General features: G+C 36.9%; 1 protein-coding gene across 5 annotated transcripts in view; it reads right to left on the bottom strand.

The window, feature by feature from the left end:
• Positions 1–19,619, bottom strand: part of MOCS1 (molybdenum cofactor synthesis 1) — a 39,209-nt gene extending 19,590 nt beyond the window's left edge. For 3 of the 5 annotated variants that reach the window (XM_026695600.2, XM_026695599.2, XM_087935067.1), the window contains exons 1-7: positions 19,422–19,619; positions 11,630–11,759; positions 10,616–10,783; positions 9,243–9,407; positions 2,283–2,344; positions 1,612–1,723; positions 942–1,057 (exon numbers count right to left, since the gene is read on the bottom strand). In XM_026695600.2, the coding sequence (XP_026551385.1) occupies positions 942–1,057; positions 1,612–1,723; positions 2,283–2,344; positions 9,243–9,407; positions 10,616–10,783; positions 11,630–11,759; positions 19,422–19,586 (918 nt within the window). In that variant the 5' untranslated portion in view covers positions 19,587–19,619. The remainder of the gene's footprint in view (positions 1–941; positions 1,058–1,611; positions 1,724–2,282; positions 2,345–9,242; positions 9,408–10,615; positions 10,784–11,629; positions 11,760–19,421) is intronic. The other 2 variants (XM_087935083.1, XM_087935076.1) reach the window with 1 other exon arrangement.
• Between the last annotated feature and the right edge of the window lie 211 nt (positions 19,620–19,830).

Genomic DNA, 19,830 nt, shown 5'->3' with positions numbered 1-19,830 from the left:
ATGACCAAAATTCCCAGACACAATACCTCATACATAGTCTACATAAAAAGCAAGCATAGAATAGTTTATGGATAATAGATAATAATATAAATTTATTACATGACAATGATTAAGGTAATGAAACATAAATCTACTCTAAAAACGGAGGCAATACTTAAATAACTACAGTTTACAAAGCATTAATTCTAGTCAGAATATATTTGGTTCCCAAAATACTTCCAATACTCTTGAAGAGTATTTTTGCAGCTCTCAAGGAATTCAGCCAGACAATTCTTGAGGTCCCTAGGGTGGCCCATGTTGTTAGGCAAACTGCATTGGTTGCCATTCTAGGGTCCTATGAACCACATTGGTCAAGTGTGTTAAGGATTCCATTGGTCAAGGAATTCTGCCCCCTGAGTCTAGGAAAAGACCCTTTTCTGCCATAGCTCCAGCCATCTGGAACACTGCATCCATTGAGGCAAGATCTGTACCAATCCTCTTGGCCTTCTGCAGGGTGTTAAATCCTGGCTCTGCCTGAGACCCCAATGTGAACATGTCATACTGGAGGTGGTTAATGGACTGACAGATGATACTACCGTCACCCTGTTTTAACTTGCTCCCTTACTTTAGCTCCCTTTATCTGTCTTTTTAATATTAATACTTATTATTTTAATATTTTAATGTTTTACATTGTTGTTTTTATCTTACAGTAAGCCCCCTAAATTCATTTTTAGGTGAGATGGATGGCATATAAGTTTAAAAATTAAATGATAAGTAGGCACAGTATCTTGAGTAGCATAATTGTCAAAAGTAGACCTTTATATGCATGTTCTAGTAGGACTATAGAATTTGCACCATCTCTCTCCCCCCACATCCCGATAACTAATCAAACTATAGCAATGAAGTAGCAGACCAAGAATTATTATCTCTTATTACTGATCCTTGATCATGTTAATATTCACCTTGGCAGTGCTAGAAGCTTCTTCACAGGGTAACTTTTTCAAATCTGGCCATTTCTGTTTAATTGTATCCAGCATTTCCTTGTAGCTCACCATTTTCTTGAAGTCCCACTTGTTACCTAGAGTAAGAAGGAAACAAACGTTATTGGTCAAATAAGGCTGGTATTGGCTGTGGGAAGGATTTAAGTTTATAATACAAAAGGTATGTTTTTAACTATAGCATGTTGTCGTCCTGGGCAACAGAGTGCTGTGTGACTAGACAATGGTTAAGATGGTGGTAGGCAGTTAAAAACAGTGGTTGCAGTGGAAGAAGCAGAAGTCTGTGAAAATCCCATTCCAATGCAATTCCTTATGTTTTTAACATGGTTTGTGTAGCAAAAAAATAATAATATTATTAGTAAAACTTAATATATAAAGGTAGGAATACCTGGAATACACTACTTGTGTTTTGCTGCCATGAAACTGTACGATTGGAGACAAACAACTTCAATAATAAAAAATACCAGCAATGCCAATACTTCGGTATTGTCTCTTTCCAAAGAGATTCCCCTATAGGCCACAGAGGCTGAAGACACCTCTAAGTTGACATTCCATTGCCATCTTTGGAAGGGATGGGAATCTGCCAACTCCATTTACTCCGTCTTTGAAGCCAAGTGTAATCTCAAGAACTCACCATCAAAAGGCATATATTCTATAAAGCGCACATCCAGGGGCTGCTTTTCTGTAAAAGAAACAAAATCCAGCAGCTCATCTTCATTGAGTCCTCTCATAATCACACAATTCACCTAAAAGAAAAAGTGAGTGAATGAGTACAATAAGTGATCCAAGGCCATTTCATCTGAACAGCAGCATAATGAGCGCATCCAGATAATGTGCTCTCTGTTATTGAGCAGACAATTATTCCCGATCTTTCCTTTATGGGATTTTTTTAAAATTATGGGATAGCTAAAGAAAAATGTGTATTGGGGAATTACTTCCGAAACTAACTATTGGGGTTAAGGTATTATACCACTGTTCCTAATTTGAGGATCTCCAAATGCCTTTGGAGATCATGGTCATTCCCTAATCAGCAGAAACTTTAGGCTTCTAGCCTTCACTATTTTTAGTCTGGAATGGTGAAATATGAAAAAAAATAAGCATTTTGTGTTGATTTAAATAATAAATAATTTAAAGTATCATATAAGATGTGACATAAGTATGCCAAAACTAAATTTGCACAATGGTAGCAAAATGGTCAGAATGCAGTATTGCAGGCAAACTCTTGTCTACAGCCTGAAATTTGTACTTTGGTGTAATAAGATGAATACTATGTAGTTCTACATTACTAGTAAGGAATATTCTCACCTTAACAGGATTATAGCCAAGTTCAAGAGCTTTGTGAATTCCTTCCATTACCTTGTGGAATCCTAAAAACACCAGAAGGCAATTAGTTAGAAAAAGTTGAACAAAACATTTTATAAATATACGTAAGCTAAATCTAATACCAATATATAAATTTATAAAATTTGTAATAAATTTATACATTTATTCTTCCATTCTTTTAAATATTAATTCATGACTCTGTCAAACACATTTGAGTAAAAGCTTCTCTTGCTATATAAAACAGATGAAATATAATAACACTGTGCTTTTGTAACAATTCTAATACTTTTCTGTAGGAGCAGTCACAATGGGCTTTAGATATGCATAACATTATGCTGAGTGTTGTTTCAAATGTAGAGAGAAACCCAAAACAAAACTTTTCACAAATTTTCACCATCCCTCCAATCATGTTGATATAAGAGATGTTTATTCAAGAGGAATATAAAGTACTTTATGTAATCCCAAATATTTGGAAAAGAAAAATACATTGTTATTCCATGAAAGAAGAGGAGTGAGATGGGCAGTCATGAGGATTAAATAACAGGGACTACCATAATTGTTTGATGTCAAAACGTGTTTGTTATTTCTCTGTACTGCTACTCTGAAAACCTCTGACTTCAGTTGCAAAGGTTTACTCTAATAAAATAAGCTTGCAGACTAAACATGACATCGGGGAGCATAACATATAGCGAGAACACTAGAGTTACTGTATTCAGGAATCGTCCTGCTTGCAAAAGGCTTGGAAGGAAATCACACAGACGAGAACTTCCATGCAACTTTAGGAATATCAGGAATCAAGGAAATAGTAGCCAAAAAGAAGCATCCATTTTTTTTAGGATAAATGCATCAGGCAAATACAAAGGACTGAGTAGCTATAAAAATTGCTGAGATCAGACACCAATGTGATGTTTCTATAGTGGCAATGTATAGGTAACATGAAACCTGCCTGCTTTAGGTTTTCCTGCTCCAAGCAGTATCTGTCTATTTAATTGCCTACCCTGAGAAAGAGTCACCCTCAGAAGACTTGAACCCAGGCCCTCTCTGGTCCTCCCTTTCCCTATGGAACAGAATTCCCCTTGAAGGTTGAGTGGCTACAAACTTTTTGGAATTCAGGAATGATATCAAGAAAGCTTGTAGGGATTAAAATGGAAATGACATCCTGCACATGGCGACCATTTCAGTCATGACTTAGGAGGTTGATCATTAATATTGTTGCATGTTGTGTTAAGTTTTGTTACCAAAGTGGGGTAATTTGCTACTAGAGTTGGTTATGACTGAATTGGCCTTAAGCAATAAATAGTTTCCTTGTATCCTTGGGTATAAATTTGAGTAATAAATAAATATGCATGGTATGTATGTATTTTAAAACTATGCTGTTCTGGAAGTAGCCACTAATGGATTTGTTTTTGTTTTTGTTTTCATTAATTCATTTAATTCTATTTTTAAGATCATGATCACCACTTTGTTGGGTGAGCACTGGGCCTGCTAAAACAATATTAATAGTTTGGAGTCAACTTACTTAATACCTTCTCATTTTACAGGACCAGATCTAATTCCTTGACTAGCAACAATGAACAGTCCGAAACATTAGTTACACTAGCCCGGGCATCACTATGAACTGGCTGCACTAAGGGGGAGTTGCAATCCTGCTAGATTCATTCAAACTTTATCTCCCTGCAATAAAGTTTTTTAAAATTTGATATATGATCAAAAATATTTAAATATGCAAGCCCTAGAGGATAAGGTTCCTCTATGTATTCAAAGATTCCCCTATGAAGCACAATCCATATTTAGAAACAATTAGATGCAACGCAGAGGGAAATGTGCAAATACATCTTGACCTGATTAAAGTCACTTTTATTGGCTGTTTTTCCCTACTATGCCTCCATTAGTTTTAACTGACACTGTATCACCATCTAGTGGCTCCATATGGGCATTTCCCCCTACAAGGAACAGATTGCGGCCATTCTGAACAAATTAACATGGTTTCAAATGTATGCTTTCAATTTTGGAGTCCATATAAGTGATTCTGTTAAGCAATATTTAGCTTGTCTCTATGCTGTCTGCTATCATCACCCCTAAGATTGTTTGTAAAAAGCAAAGGATGTTTCACAAAGAGAAACATACAATATTTGAAAACATTTGAAACTTGTACTTGGAAACAGAGTGTAACTCTCAGTTAATTCTCTTCCACATACTGTACACTGTACGCACTATGCATATTAATTCACAACTAATTATTCCAGACCCATCTCCATTCCCACACTTTGGCAGCACCATTTGTACTCTTACAAAAGTGGGAGGAAAGGCATTTTCCAGCGTTTTATATAAGCGTAACTGAATCTGATTACTGTTCAATGAGACAGATGGTTTACTGCTGTTAGTAGGGGCAGCATAGTTTCTTCCATAGAAGGAGGAGCCTGCCCTGCCACTACATGCTGTGACAACATTGCAGTCCACAGCTATGGGTTCTTTCTCACTGGACACAACTTCTAAAGTGAAGTAGATGGTGACCTGTCTCGCTGTTTAAATTTCTTCAAGGCCCTGAATTGTGATTTGATGGAAAACAACTTGGAGACAGAAAGAAATTTTCCATGGCTGGACTGGAAAATAATCCAACTACAATACGCTATGCTACAATACAACACAACACCAGTACAAGAAAAACAAACAAACAAACCAGCAGGCAATATCAAAAGGTGCTGAGAAATGGTGCTGAGAAAACACCAGGAATGGAAGGAATTCGCCTTTTTTGCTTTTATCAATTTTACATTCAAAAATAAATGTACAAGCATGGAGGGGAGAGGGACCTGTATAATTTATTACATCAATTTATCAGAATGATATAGGCTGGGATATAATAAATCAAGAATGCATAAATGAGAAAATTATTTTTCTTTTCTAAGAGTAGTAAGAGTAATAATTCTTTTTATCCTTTTTTCTTATTACATGAGAAATCTCTGTCCATGATCTCATGGCACATTGGAGCTGCTGAAATCTCTAGTCTCCCAATGCAATTTGTGTCTTCAGATACCACATACAATACACATAGGGCTGCATTTTATGTATCAATTTCTCTGTAGCTTTTAATGGAAACATTCACAAATTATCAAGTCATCCCACCCTGGAAATCTCAACAACAACCAACAATTCAGTTTAATCTTTGAATGCCTTAAGTATGAAATATCTTTATCTTACTGGGTAGACTAATACAATAATGTTGCTGTTTCTGAAAATCTGAAATTCTTCCTTACCCATGTCAGTTCTGTTCTTCAGCTGGCAGAATGGCTGCTGTAACGTATGTGATCAGTTGTAAAGGAAAAGTGAAGCAACCAGTCAAATTATTCCAAAGAAAGTATAAATATACTTTGGAATAAATACTCTTGAAATATGCCAAAAAAGAGCTGTTAGGAGAAGAGAACAACTAAGGAACAGGGGCCAACTCAGAAGGAAAGGCACACAGGGACACTGAATGTCCCTCCCATGGGGAATAAATAGAAGCAAAAGGGGAGTGGTGGTTGCAGGAGACAATTAGTTCGCTTATTATTATGAAGATTTGCTTATTGTAGTTCGTGCCTTGGAGACTCCTTGCTAGGAATTAATTTATAGCTTTGTAACTGGAAGCTCTCAACCTGGCAATTATCCAAGGACTGATAAGGTCTGTTCTTGGAAGGATTATTGTCAGGATTTTTCTGTGTGTAAATTCCATGAATTCACAGTAACTAATAAAGAGGTATTTTTCGGGACAAGGAGTCTGTTTCTTGATTCTGCTAAGCCTGAGTCAGAACAGTATATCAGTGTTCCTTGGGAATAGAATAGAATAGAATAGAATAGAATAGAATAGAATAGAATAGAATAGAATAGAATAGAATTTGTAAACAGCAATGCCTAGTATTTCCTAGTCGAACCGCAGACAACTACAATGATCTAATAAATATTGATTTTACAGAAGACAATGTTGAAAAAGCACTACGCAATCTAAAACCATCTCTATCTATTGGACCAGACGGAATATGTGCCTACTTCTTAAAAAAGCTATCCACTGCCATAACTGAACCTCTAAGCTTAATCTTTGACAAATCTTTCAGGACCAGCTCCTTGGCAAACCTATGGTCACTAGCCACGGCCATCCCCATCTTCAAAAAGGGAGACTCCAGCCTAGTTGAAAATTACAGACCAATCTCTTTATGCTGCATCACCTGTAAAGTCATGGAATCAATTATTAACCAATCCATTATCCTTCACTTAGAGACAAACAACCTACTCTGTAATAATCAATTTGATTTCAGAAAAAAACTATCCTGTAACCTGCAACTCTTACACTGCAAAACATATGGACTACACAACTCAATCAGGGCAAAACAATAGACACAATCTACATAGACTTCTGTAAAGCCTTTGATTCAGTGGTATACGACAAACTACTCCTAAAACTAAAATCTTATGGAATCTCTGGACACCTGCATAACTGGATAGAAGCATTCCTGTCAAACAGACAACAAATGGTCAAAATTGGGAACATCCTATCAAATTCTGTACCTGTCAACAGTGGTGTCCCTCAAGGCAGTGTTCTAGGACCAACTCTCTTCATACTCTACATAAATGACTTCTATGATCATATTAAGAGCAATTGTGTTCTCTTCACTGATGATGTAAAGCTATTCAACACCACAGATAATTCTGCTACCCTTCAAAAAGACCTCGACTATGTATCAGAATTGTCAAACAAATGGCCACTTCAAATCTCAACAAATAAATGTTCTGTCCTACACATTGGCAAAAAAAATCAGAAAATAAAATACAAGCTGAATAGTCAAGACCTTGTTGATGATCTAAACTCTGTCAAGGACCTTGGAGTACTCATCTCTAATGATCTAAGTGCTAGAGCCCACTGTAACTACATAGCCAAAAAGGCATTAAGAGTTGTTAACCTAATCCTATGTAGCTTTTTCTCTGGTAATATCACACTACTAACTAGAGCATACAAAACATTTGCTAGACCAATACTTGAATACAGCTCATCAGTCTGGAACCCACATTACGTATCTAATATTGACACAGTAGAGAAAGTCCAGAAATATTTCACAAGAAGAGTTCTCCGCTCCTCTACTCATTACAGAATACCTTATGCCACCAGACTTGAAACTCTAGACCTAGAAAACCTAGAACTATGCCGCGTTCGGTCTGATCTAAATATAGTATATAAAATCATACATTGCAATGTCCTACCTGTCAATGAATACTTCAGCTTCAACCATAACAATACAAGAGCACACAATAGATACAAACTCATGGTTAACCGCACCAAACTTGATTGCAGGAAATACGACTTCAGCAACAGAGTGGTCAATGTCTGGAATACTCTACTTGACTCTGTGGTTTCTTCCCCAAACCCCCAAAACTTTAACCTTAGATTGTCTACTCTTTCCTAAGAGGTCTGTAGGGGGCATACATAAGTGCACCAAAGTGCCTACTGTCCCTGTCCTATTGTTTCTTTTATTTTCTTATGTGTATCCATGTATTCATAACTATGTTTATACTTATACCTATTATCTTGTAAGCAATTGACAAATCAAATAAATAAAATAAAAATAAATAAATAGAATTCTTTATTGGCCAAGTGTGATTGGACACACAAGGAATTTGTCTTGGTGCATATGCTCTCAGTGTACATAAAAGAAAAGATACATTAGTCAAGAGTCAAGAATCATAAGGTACAACACTTAATAGTCATAGCGTACAATAAGCAATCAAATCATACTAAGAAACAGTCAATATAAATTGTAAGGATACAAGCGACAAAATTACAGTCATACAGTCACAAGTGGGAGAGGATGGTAATAAGGAATGATGAGAAGTTTAATAGTAATAGTAGTGCAGACTTAGTAAATAGTTTGACAGTGTTGAGGGAATTATTTGTTTAGCAGAGTGATGGCGTTTGGGGTATCTATAGAACCATATATGTTAATATAGTTCAATATTTATACTTGTTATTTTAATGAGTGCTAAACCAGCTAGGAGTACATTTGCTGATAACTTCTTCTGATGCTTCTTTGAAAAAAAACATTCCTGACAATGACTTTCTGAAATTTGGATTAGTGTGCAAAATATGTTACTATGAACTTAACCAAGAAGATTATGAAAACAATGGTTCAATATAGGACATCCTGTTCATGTAACTTACAATTTTCTGCAGTTGTTGCTATAAAAAACAAATAATGACCAAAAGTAATGCAGAACAAAATACAAAAGTACTGTCTTGAAGATAAAATTCTGATTTTATGGCTTTTAGGAATTATGCAAAAGTAAACTCTTTCTTCTTACTAAAATGTTTTTGATTTTGAGTGTATGTCCAATGAAATTGTTTTATTTTTAAATGTTTTAAGGTTGTATTGTTTTTTGTTTTTTATGTAGATTAAAATTTGCATATGAAAAGTAAGTGGCAGTCTTACATGTTTTCCCCAATATAATCCCCAGATAAATATTTCATGGAAGACATTATGCAAATTCATTAATTTTTTTTAAGCAATCATGAAACCATGGCATTTGAGAAGTCATGTTCAGTGCTGCTCAGAAATAAATGTGTATATTTCACAAATAGCTGAAAATGGGAAAAGATATAGCTGTTTTAAAGAGTTGCAGATAGGTTCTGTAGTCATGCTCTTATATACCTTTTTTTCAAAATCAAATCAAAAGTATTGCACAGCTTTAAATATCAATATATTAAATAATTATATATCATGCCATACAGAGATATATATTCATCTCAAGATCCTGAGCAGTAATTAAAAAAAAACTTGAAATTTGAGATCAAATTATTAACTAGCTATTGAAAATGCATGCTCTCTGATTAGTTCTGAGCTCTTTACTCCCTATCATACGGTAAATTCCATAGAGGGCACAGTAATATTAAACAAGTTATTGTAGAAGATTTCAAAATACCTTTTCGACGGACAATGAATTCGAATTTAGCTGGAATCAGAGTGTCCAAGCTGATATTAATGGCATCCAAGCCAGCCTCTTTTAGCCGGGGTAACAGTCTGGCTAAATTGATCCCATTCGTTGTGACAGAGATGGTTTTCAACCCTTCTAATTTGCGTAATTGAGCTGAATAAACAAAGTGATGACGAAAGATTACTAACTGTGTTAAACTGAAGATTGGGTAAATAATTATAAGGAAGAGAAAAAAAAAACATGACACATACTGTAATTAAGTATAATAGCATAGGATTTGGAGCATCCCATTTGGGCTTCCTATATGTGTTTATGGAAATCTGTATCTATTTCTCTAAATTTGACAATTTTTTTGTTAAGAAACTAACTTAATTTGCACCATTATCCTTAAGATGAAGATATTAATATACTACATATATTCACATGTAGGCCCTTCTGTGGATAAGCCATCTCTCTCTCTCTCTCTCTTTCTCTCTCTCCCACTCCCACTCCCTCCTTTCCAGGAAAGTACCTTTTTACTGTAATCCATTGATGACTAGCATTCTTAATGATATTTTAGTTAAAAATGAGAAGGTCTGCCTATCTGTAAGTAAATATTGGAACTCTTTATGGTATATAATAGTTGTGGTAACCAGTGGTTAGAATGCAGTATTGCAGGTTAACAGTATCCACAGCCAGGTGTTTGATCCTGACCAGCTCAAGGTTGAATCAGCTTTCCATCCTTCCAATGTCAGTAAAATGAGGACCCAAATTATTGGGAGCAACATATTTTCTCTGTAAAAAGCATTATGGAGCATATATAAGTCTAAATGCTATTGCTAATGTTGGATAAGCCCATCTATGGACAATCGGAACCTGATCTTTTAGATGCATTTTGTCACCTAAAATTCTTGGCTTATTTGCAAGTATATATGGTATTCCAGAGATCACAAGATGCACATTGATATTATATATTTTTGTACAGCAGAGCAAACCTAATATTTTGAATTCTCAAAATATTAACTGTAACATTCTCCTATAGTGAGACATAAAGTCAATCAATCAATCAATCAATTTTGATCATAGGCCAGGATTGTGACATATAGCAACAGCAATAACATTTAAGCTTAGAGTGTATACCACTTCACAGTGCTTTTTAGCCCTCTCTAAGCAATTTATAGAGTCAGCATATTGCCCCTAACAGTCTGTGTCCTCGTTTTACCGATCTCGGAAGGATGGACGGTTGAGTCAACCTTCAGCCGATGTGAATCAAACTGCCAAACTGTTCGCAGCCTGCAGTCAGCAGAATTAGCTGCAGTACTGCATTCTAACCACTGCATCACCGCAGCTTTTGGTATCTATAGCATCTATAACAAGTGTACCTATGATGTCCACCACATCAGGCCGGATAAGAGGCTCTCCTCCAGTCAGACGGATCTTGTCCACGCCTTCCTTCACAAAGAGCCGGGCAAGAGTAATGATTTCCTGGGTGCTCAACAATTCGGATTTGGGAGTTAGCTGAACTCCTTCCTCTGGCATACAATACTGACCTGAAACATGCAGTCAAGAATTTTAAGACATGTCTGTTTTTAAATTACTGAATTAGAAGCAAACTATTTCCAAAGGAGGTTACAATATTTTATATTCTCATTTTTTTTAATGTACATTTTTCTCCCTTGAGCTATCAAAAAAAAAAAAAAAAAAACACCCACAGAGAGTGAATGAATGAAAAAATACCTACATATCACAATATCCTATAGGTAGGCACCTTATATGCTACAGTCCCAGGAAGAAACTAGTTCCTGGTATCTTGAGATGTGAAGACTTCAGTTTTACAAGAATTCTACAGAAAGCATGGCCATTGCTGAGAATTCTGGCACCTTAAATTTAGCACTTTTCTACGGCTCCCAGATAGGAAACACTGCAGTAACTTTTATGAATTAGCAACTAACTTCATTACATACATCTGGCACATCGGACTATAGTTCCAAGTTAGTTATATCATAAAAATTAATTAGGGCCTTGTAATGAAAGTGATAAGGGTTTACTGTTTCAGGTTTCCAACTGCTCCAGGGGAAAGAAGATATGTTACCCAAACAAGTTGGACTAGAATGTGTTTTAACACATCCGCTCTTTTGTTTCCTCCATTTTTGTTTATAATTTCACAATCTAATTATTCAGGAAAATAATGTTCTATAAGATATTGTTCTGAACAGTTTCCATATCATGGGAAACAGCATCAATGAAACAAATTTAGTTTTGGGATCGCAGTGTGTGTGGCATTCTGCAAATAAGTCATTCTGACTCTTGTTAAACATTGGTCCAGAAATAAGACATTACGAAAACAGAACTTTGCATTTTATAATTTAACTTATATTTAGAGTAGAAAGACTTACATCTGAGGTTGCATTTCTCAGTTAGAGAGATTCTCAAGTAGTTATGCTGGCGTCCAAAGCTATCAGTCAGGAAATCAGAAAAAGGGACAGCATCAGATAAGAACCGTGTTCTTCTTGGGACCACAACTGCCTGTGTTATAAATAAATAAATTTTCCACTTTTGAGATTTCATGAAAAATGTGTTCTGTTAAATGTAGGAATGGAGGGAGTAGAGAATATAATTAAGTGAAGGCAAGAAACTCAGACTAAAGTTTTTTTATTTTTATATTTGTGTGCTTCTTTGCATTTTAAAAGCATGACAATCTTACATGGCAATATAGATTGTCAGTACCAACATAAGAATTGATAGAGCGAAGGTGGTCATTAATCTATTCAATATGACTTTATTATCTACAGGTGAAACTCAAAAAATTAGAATATTATGCAAAAGTTCATTTATTTCAAGTAAAAGGTGAAACTAATATATGAGATAGACTCATTACATGCAAAGCAAGATAGTTCAAACCATGATTTGTCACCATTGTGATGATTATGGCTTACAGCTCATGAAAACCCCAATTCCACAATCTCAGAAAATTAGAATATGACATGCAATCAATAAAACAAGGATTGTACATAGAACAATATCGGACCTCTGAAAAGTATAAGCATGCGTATGTACTCAGGACTTGGTTTGGGCCCCTTTTGCAGCAATTACTGCCTCAATGCGGTGTGGCATGGAAGCTATCAGCCTGTGGCACCGCTGAGGTGTTATGGAAGACTAGGATGCTTCAATAGCAGCCTTCAGCTCTTCTGCATTGTTCAGTCTCATGTCTCTCATCTTTCTCTTGGCAATGCCCCATAGATTCTCTATGGGATTCAGGCCAGGCGAGTTTGCTGGCCAATCAAGCACAGTAATCCCACACTCATTGAAGCAGGTTTTGGTGCTTTTGGCAGTGTGGGCAGGTGCCAAGTCCTGATGGAAAATGAAGTATCCGCATAAAGCTCTTCTGCGGAAGGAAGCATGAAGTGCTCCAAAATCTCCTGGTAGACGGCTGCTTGACCCTGGACTTAATGAAGCACAATGGATCAACACCAGCAGATGACATGGCTCCCCAAATCAACACAGACTGTGGAAACTTCACACTGGACTTCAAGCATCTTGCAGTGTGTGCCTCTCCGTTCTTCCCCCAGACTCTGGGTCCTTGGTTTACAAATGAGATGCAAAAGTTGTTCTCATCAGAACAGAGGACTTTGGACCACTGAGCAACAGACCACTTCTGTTTTTCTTTAGCCCAGGTAAGACGCTTCTGACGTTTGTTGTTCAGGAGCGGCTTGACAAGAGGAATACGACATTTGAAGCCCATGTCCAGGATCCGTCTGTGTGTGGTGGCTCTTGATGCAATGACTCCAGCCTCACTCCACTCCTCGTGAAAGTCCCCAACACTTTTGAATGGCCTTTTCCTGACAATCCTCTCCAGGCTGCGATCATCCCTGCTGCTTGTGCACCTTTTTCCCTTCCACATAACTTTCTGTTAATGTGCTTTGATACAGCACTTTGGGAACATCCAACTTCTTTTGCAATTACCTTTTGAGGCTTTCCCTCCTTATGGAGGGTATCAATGATGGTTTTCTGCACAACTGTCAGGTCAGCAGTCTTTCCCATGATTGTGATTCCTACTGAACAAGACTGAGAGACCATTTAAAGGCTCAGGAACCCTTTGCAGGTGTTATGGCTTAATTAGCTGATTAGCCTAGAATACTGAACCTTTTCACAATATTCTAATTTTCTGAGATTATGGATTTGGGGTTTTCATGATCTGAAAGCCATAATCATCTCAATTATGACACAGCACGGCTTGAACTATCTTGCTTTGCATGTAATGAGTCTATCTCATATATTAGGTTCACCTTTTAAGTTGCATTACTGAACTAAATGAACTTTTGCACGATATTCTAATTTTTCGAGTTTCACCTGTAGGTATTAAAATCTTTAGGAGGTATATCTGGTAAAAATGCAGGGCAGGAACTTGTTACCAGTTGCTCCAATTCTTTGGAATGCCTTATCAAGGGTAATTAGAGTAGATCACTCTCTGTTCTCAGGCATTCTTTTTTTAAGGAAGAACTTTGCTGGAGTTATGAAATATTTTATATCTTTATTACATTTAGGGATAAAGTTAATGGATAACACAGTAATGGATTTTATTATTTATTATCAAGATTATTATTAAGGCCATTAGAAATATTAATCATATGTAATGCCTTGGTAAAACCACACTTGGAATTTTGGTTGCCAAGATATAAAAACGGTGTTGAGACTCTAGAAAGAGTGAGAAGAAAAGCTACAAAGATGATTAGGGGCCTGGAGGCTAAAATATACGAAGAATGGTTGCATAAATTGGATATGTCTAGTTTAATGAAAAGAAGGACTAGGGGTGACATGATAGCAGTGTTCTAATATCTCAGGGGCTGCCACAAAGAAGATGGAGTCAAGCTAGTCTCCAAAGCACCTGAGGGCAGGACAAGCAGCAATGGATGGAAACTAATCAAGGAGAGAAGCAACCTAGAACTAAGGAGAAATTTCCTGACAGTTGGAACAATTAATTAGTGGAACAACTTGCCTCCAGAAGTTGTAAATCCTCCAACACGGGAAGTTTTTAAGAAAAGACTGGAGAACCGGTTGTTTGAAATGGTATATGGTTTCTTCCTTGACCTGGGGGGGGGGGGGGGGGTTGGACTAGAAAACCTCCAAGGTTCCTTCCAACTCTGTTATTTTGTTATTTGACAAATATTTTTGCTACTTCTTTACACAATGGGTGTTCATTGTTATCAGTAAAGTAGGGTTTTCTCCTGTGCAAATTAAGCTTTTGGATTTAAAAATAAATCCCATTTGCAATTTAGCAGATCAATGCTTCAATGGGTACCCTTCCCCATTCACTATATATAAATATTTTGTGCTTACTGGGAAGCTTCTTGGGTTTTAGTTAAGTTTTCTTGAAGCTCCATTTCACTGTCCTGCCAAGTTACATCATCTCAACTGACTATATGCAACAAATATAGTCAAATATACAAACATGCAACAATTGTTGAGAAAGCAATTCTGACATTATTTCCAAAAGAATGTTGCCTACCATGTATCGAGGGTCAAAACAAAATACATCAGAAATAGAAGACACAGAAGCGAAATGCTAATATTAAAAAGTTCACATTGAACTGCTCATGTCAGAAGCATATTGGTCTTTACCCCAGTAAACAGTATTTTTAAAAACACAGAAGAGAAAGTCAAATATTTGATCTGTTGGCAGCTATTACTGCAGCATTTTCCAAAAACAAATGTAAAAAGCTTGAGATAACTTTCTACTGCACTATAGTCTGTTCTAGACCACTGAGTAACTTCATCTATTCACCAGCACTAAATGCATATGAACACCCAGAGAGAAAAATAATCAAATTGTGTGTGTGTGTGTAAAAGTAATTGTTTCACTCTAAAGTAAAATAATTAAATATACCTATAATATACAACTGTTAATTCAAAGCACTCTTAAATTCATGATGGCTTCTAACAAGTGATATGAACAGGTATTATGTGTATTTATTTATTTCAATCTTGCCTTTATTAGTTTTACAAACAACTCAAGGTGAACATATCCAATACATCTTCCTCCTATTTTCCCCACAACAACCTTATGGTTGAGAGAGTGTGATTTGTCCAAGATCACCCAACTGGCTTTCATGGTGAAGGAGGGATTAGAATTTACAATCTCCCAGATTCAAGCCTGATTCCTTGAAATATTAGACCAAACTGGCTCATGTATGGAGGGAGGGAGTAGGTTGAGCTATCTAACTATACCAAACAGAATCAGCCATCCCTGGAATTGTTTATTCAGCGGAAACTGGTATATTTAGAATAATGTTCTACCCTGATATGTTCCACTCCAATCAATATGAGATTTCATATGAGAATCATTCCTCTGACCTCTCCCCAGCCCAGCCAAATCTTAGGAAGAATTTCCATCAAGATTTAAGTGTAGCACTGTATTTATTCCTCACAAATACAATTTTAAAATTAATTCACTTAAGTGTATAATTCAGGAAGACTTACAACTTCCATTACTATACAGATGAGTACAGTTATGTTGTCGCACCTCTTGAAGATCTTCTAGCCTCAGAAACCAGTAAATCAGACAAGCAGCCATATTTGATATTTGAATGGCATTCAGATGCTTGCATTCTTAAAAGCTGTGTAGCGCAGAACCAGGAAAGAAAACTGAATTTAAGTTCAGTTGTAGTACAGCTAATTTGATCATCCTCATTTAATTAATTGTTCTATTCTGTCGCATTAAAAACCAAAATTCATGAGCAGCTTCAGACAAATTCTGAAGGTTCCTTAAGGCCCCCAAATCACTGCAAAACCAATACTGGTCAGCCAGAGTCCTTGGACAAAGGCAGGAAATTAAAGTATTTCTCACTCTCTGTTCTGCATTTCCACCTTTAATCCATAGACCATGCTAGCTGCAGATTTAGAGTTCGTATACTAATACATCTAGAGAGCACAGTTTCAGGCCAAATTGCTTTAGGTTTTCCAACCTTGCTCCGAATAGACAATTATATTTGTGAAACTCTGAGAATAGTTTTACAGTTATAGCTGCAGTCTATTCTTCAAAGAAAAGGAAGTTTTGAGAAACAAACTTGTCAGGCTTCATTATACTGACATAGTATTGGTTTCATAAAGGATGAGAGAATGACCCGATATTTTTCCAAATATGAATGCAATTTTTGTTGCATGCAGGTTTGCTCTACTGGGAAGGACATTTAACAGAACTCCTACTTAATGCAAGCCACTGGGAGAGCTAATGAAGAGTTTAAAGTTTCCTTTATCTCTTTGTTGCCATCTAATGCTTTTCTGCATTTTTGGAACCCACATATTGCCCTCATTCTCACAAACCCCTAACTCAGAAATCAGCAAACCCACATTATGGCTAAGCATGTTGTGAGAGACTATCATTAGCTCAATCTGTAAAATATATCCATGTATATTTCTATTTTGATTTTCACATATAATGCATGAATTCTTTTCTGAATAAGTTCTATCTAGCGTTCCATCATCACTGCATCTCATGAGAACCATTTCATCAAACTTCAATTACACCTATGAAATTGACACTCCTGTACCAGAAATTCAAATTCAACTCATCTGATTTCCCACATTTTTCACATTAATGTAAGAAAGTTATTTTGCATCAGCCTGTATGTTTTAAACTTCAGCCACGCTAAATACTTAACTTGCATTTCCTCTAAATACTTGTTCACATCCTTAACTTATAGTAGCACCTGAAAGTATGTTAGTAGCTGAACTATGCAAAGATGGGTTTGTCTACTAAACAAAGAACCACTGATCCTATTTTTTAAAAAATATAGGTAGTAGTCTTTTTAGCAACATCATGATGATGATGATGATGATGATGATGATGATATCCATTCAATCGTGTCTGACTCTTGATGAGTCTATGGGCCAGGTCTTTCCACATCTGAAAAAGTAACTGTATAACCAACCCTTGCATTTACAACCTTTGCAAGTCTGTAAAGCAAAAGTAAGCTGAAGATCATGAGCACCACCACACTTAGTGACTGCTTTGCTGAACAACTGAGTTACCGATCTTGATTATGGCCACTAAATGAGAACTAGTGGTAACAGTAACAGAGTTGGAAGGGACCCTGGAGGTCACCTAGTCCTACCCCTGCTCATTCAGAAGACTACTTAAAGATCTTTTTTCTTTTGTAAGAAATGAAGGGAAAATGCCCAGTTGGGGTATGTGGGAAGCAGGCTTTTCATTTCCTCAAGGGAATTACTGGTTTTGGCTTGTTTATTTTGTCTGAATGAAACAGGGAGCATTTAAACTGAAACCTGGTGCTAGTTACAGAGCCCCAGGCCCTCTAAGGCTGCTTCAAAACTGCAATGGGAAAACTACATTATAGTATTGTATGGAACTGAAGGCAAAACTAACTTAGTCCACATGTGGGACTAAGGTTACAATTTCTACATTCCTAGCCTTTAATGTAACAATTATTTTTTTAAAAAGTCCAACAAGAAAGCCTCACATATTGAAATATGTAGCTAAAGAATTTAAATTATTTTGTCTTTATTTAACCTTACAAAGTTGATTTTATTTTATTTGGACATAAGAGCTGAAATCCAAACTTCCAATCTGTTGAAAGAAAACATATACACAACTCCACCCTGAATGATTCAGTGAAAGATTTGGAGAGGTATCAAAGAGATACCATCTTACCTTCAGACCAAAATATGAGAAGTTGATAATACAACAACTTAACACCAACGTCAAAAAACACAAACAGTCCATCCAGTTCATTCCAGCACATTAATCACATCAACCCAAAACTTTATCTGTGATTACCGTCAAAGAAGATCAAGAAAAAAAAATCAAGTAACTAAACCTGCAAAATGATTTTTAATATAATTTCAATAGAATAGAATTCTTTTTTGGCCAAGTGAGATTGGACACACAAGAAATTTGTCTTGGTACAAATAGCTAAATATGCTATTCTGAGCAGCCTTTTTCAATTTGAGAAGTATTTGGTTTCAATTCTTATCCAACTTCAACTGGTTGACAATTATGAGAATTGCAAAGGGAATGTAATTAGTTTTAAACCCAAGAGTGATATAAACTGCATTGGCAAAGGGTAATTTTTTGTTTCAGATGTTTTCTAAATGTTAACGTATACAGAGTGGCAGCCCTAGCTTCAAGGAATGTTCTATACAGAACTTTTGGATTAAATGCTAAGTAAGGATATCATGTAAGCACTTGCTTTTGATAATTTTCAAATTCTTCCATTACCTGGAATGCCACCTGCAAATTCTCAGGAATTTTAATTCCTAATTCATTCCAAGTGCCAATACTTATCTTATATAGACAAAGAAAGCACTCCTAGGCATATGAAATAGTTTTTTTCTCATCAGAAAGTACTTTAATCCACCCATTAATGTTTCTTAGGTGAAAGGCATGATATATTCTGGGAGACATGGCATACGACAAGGGTCTTCAAATTTGGCAAGTTTAAGATTTGTGGACTTCAACTCCCAGAATTCCTGAGCCTGATACATTCAGAGTTCCTTTGATTAAATACTGTCAACTTTTGGGACCCCAGAAGCACACCTTCTTGAAAATAAGGTTCCCCTCAAAAGCAGCAAAAACCTGGCTCTTCTCGCAGGCCTTCAGCAAGGGAGAATGAGATCTCTTGCTTCATCAAGCTTGCCATTGGTTTATTTGATGCTTTTTATTGATATTGCAATGAGCTTGATTGTTGTGAGCTGTCCAGAGTTGAGAGTCAGGCCACCTGCAAGTTTAATAATGTAACATATTCACATAACATTATGCTGCCTTTTGCTTAACTTTCCTTTCTTGAATAATGACAGTTACACTGGTTCACCCTGTGCCTGGGCTGTAAAGAGTTTACAGCTTCTCTTATCTCTCAGCTGCTATCTAATGCAGTTTTTGGAGCACAGATATAGCCCTCGTTCATACAATCTAGGGAGCAACAAACCCACTTTGCAGCCAGGTACATTTTTGGGAATCCAATCAAGTTGCTCTCCAGATGATGCACTTTCGGGATATGCCACTGTTGTAAAGGACTCTGTCCCAGGTTTAGGTGATTTGCCCCCTTTAAGGGCCCAAAGTATTTCTAAGAGGCGCGATCAGCGACTCAGTCAGACTTTCATCAGACTGCGAGGAGGGCAGCGCCTCCAGACTATGTGCAGGCGAAGTCCTTCGTCTTCTCTGCTCGCCCGCCTCACCTGTTCAGAGGTCAATTCCAGCGCGTGTTGCTGCTGCTGCTGCTGCTTCTGTCTCATAGATGTCCCGGACCGACAGCTCCTGTTCAGGTGGTCTCGGAAGGCCCCTCGCAGGAGAAAACCCCGGCGCCCGCTCTGAGATACCCTGAGAGCTGACACGAACGCCATTCCTCTCGCCTTAAGCTAAGTCACTTTTCCCACAACCTCTCCGACACGGGCCAGAACAGATGTAGCCGGCTGGAGTCACGTGTGCCGAGGGGGAGGAGGGGAACCGGCGACCAATAGCGATCGAGGAATCCGCTCGGCATGCTGGGATTTGTATTCCTCTCAGGCTTTCGGAGGAGTCGTTGCGTAATTTTTGAGTTGGGTTAGCGGTTGCTCAACTTGATGAGTTTGCGCAATCCTCCCGAGG

This window comes from Pseudonaja textilis, chromosome 1 (assembly GCF_049901715.1).
Source record: "Pseudonaja textilis isolate UNSWEBS1 chromosome 1, rPseTex1.2, whole genome shotgun sequence".
NCBI lineage: Eukaryota > Metazoa > Chordata > Lepidosauria > Squamata > Elapidae > Pseudonaja > Pseudonaja textilis.
Note: the sequence above shows the minus strand (reverse complement) of the source record. Positions and strands in the feature narration are given on the sequence as shown.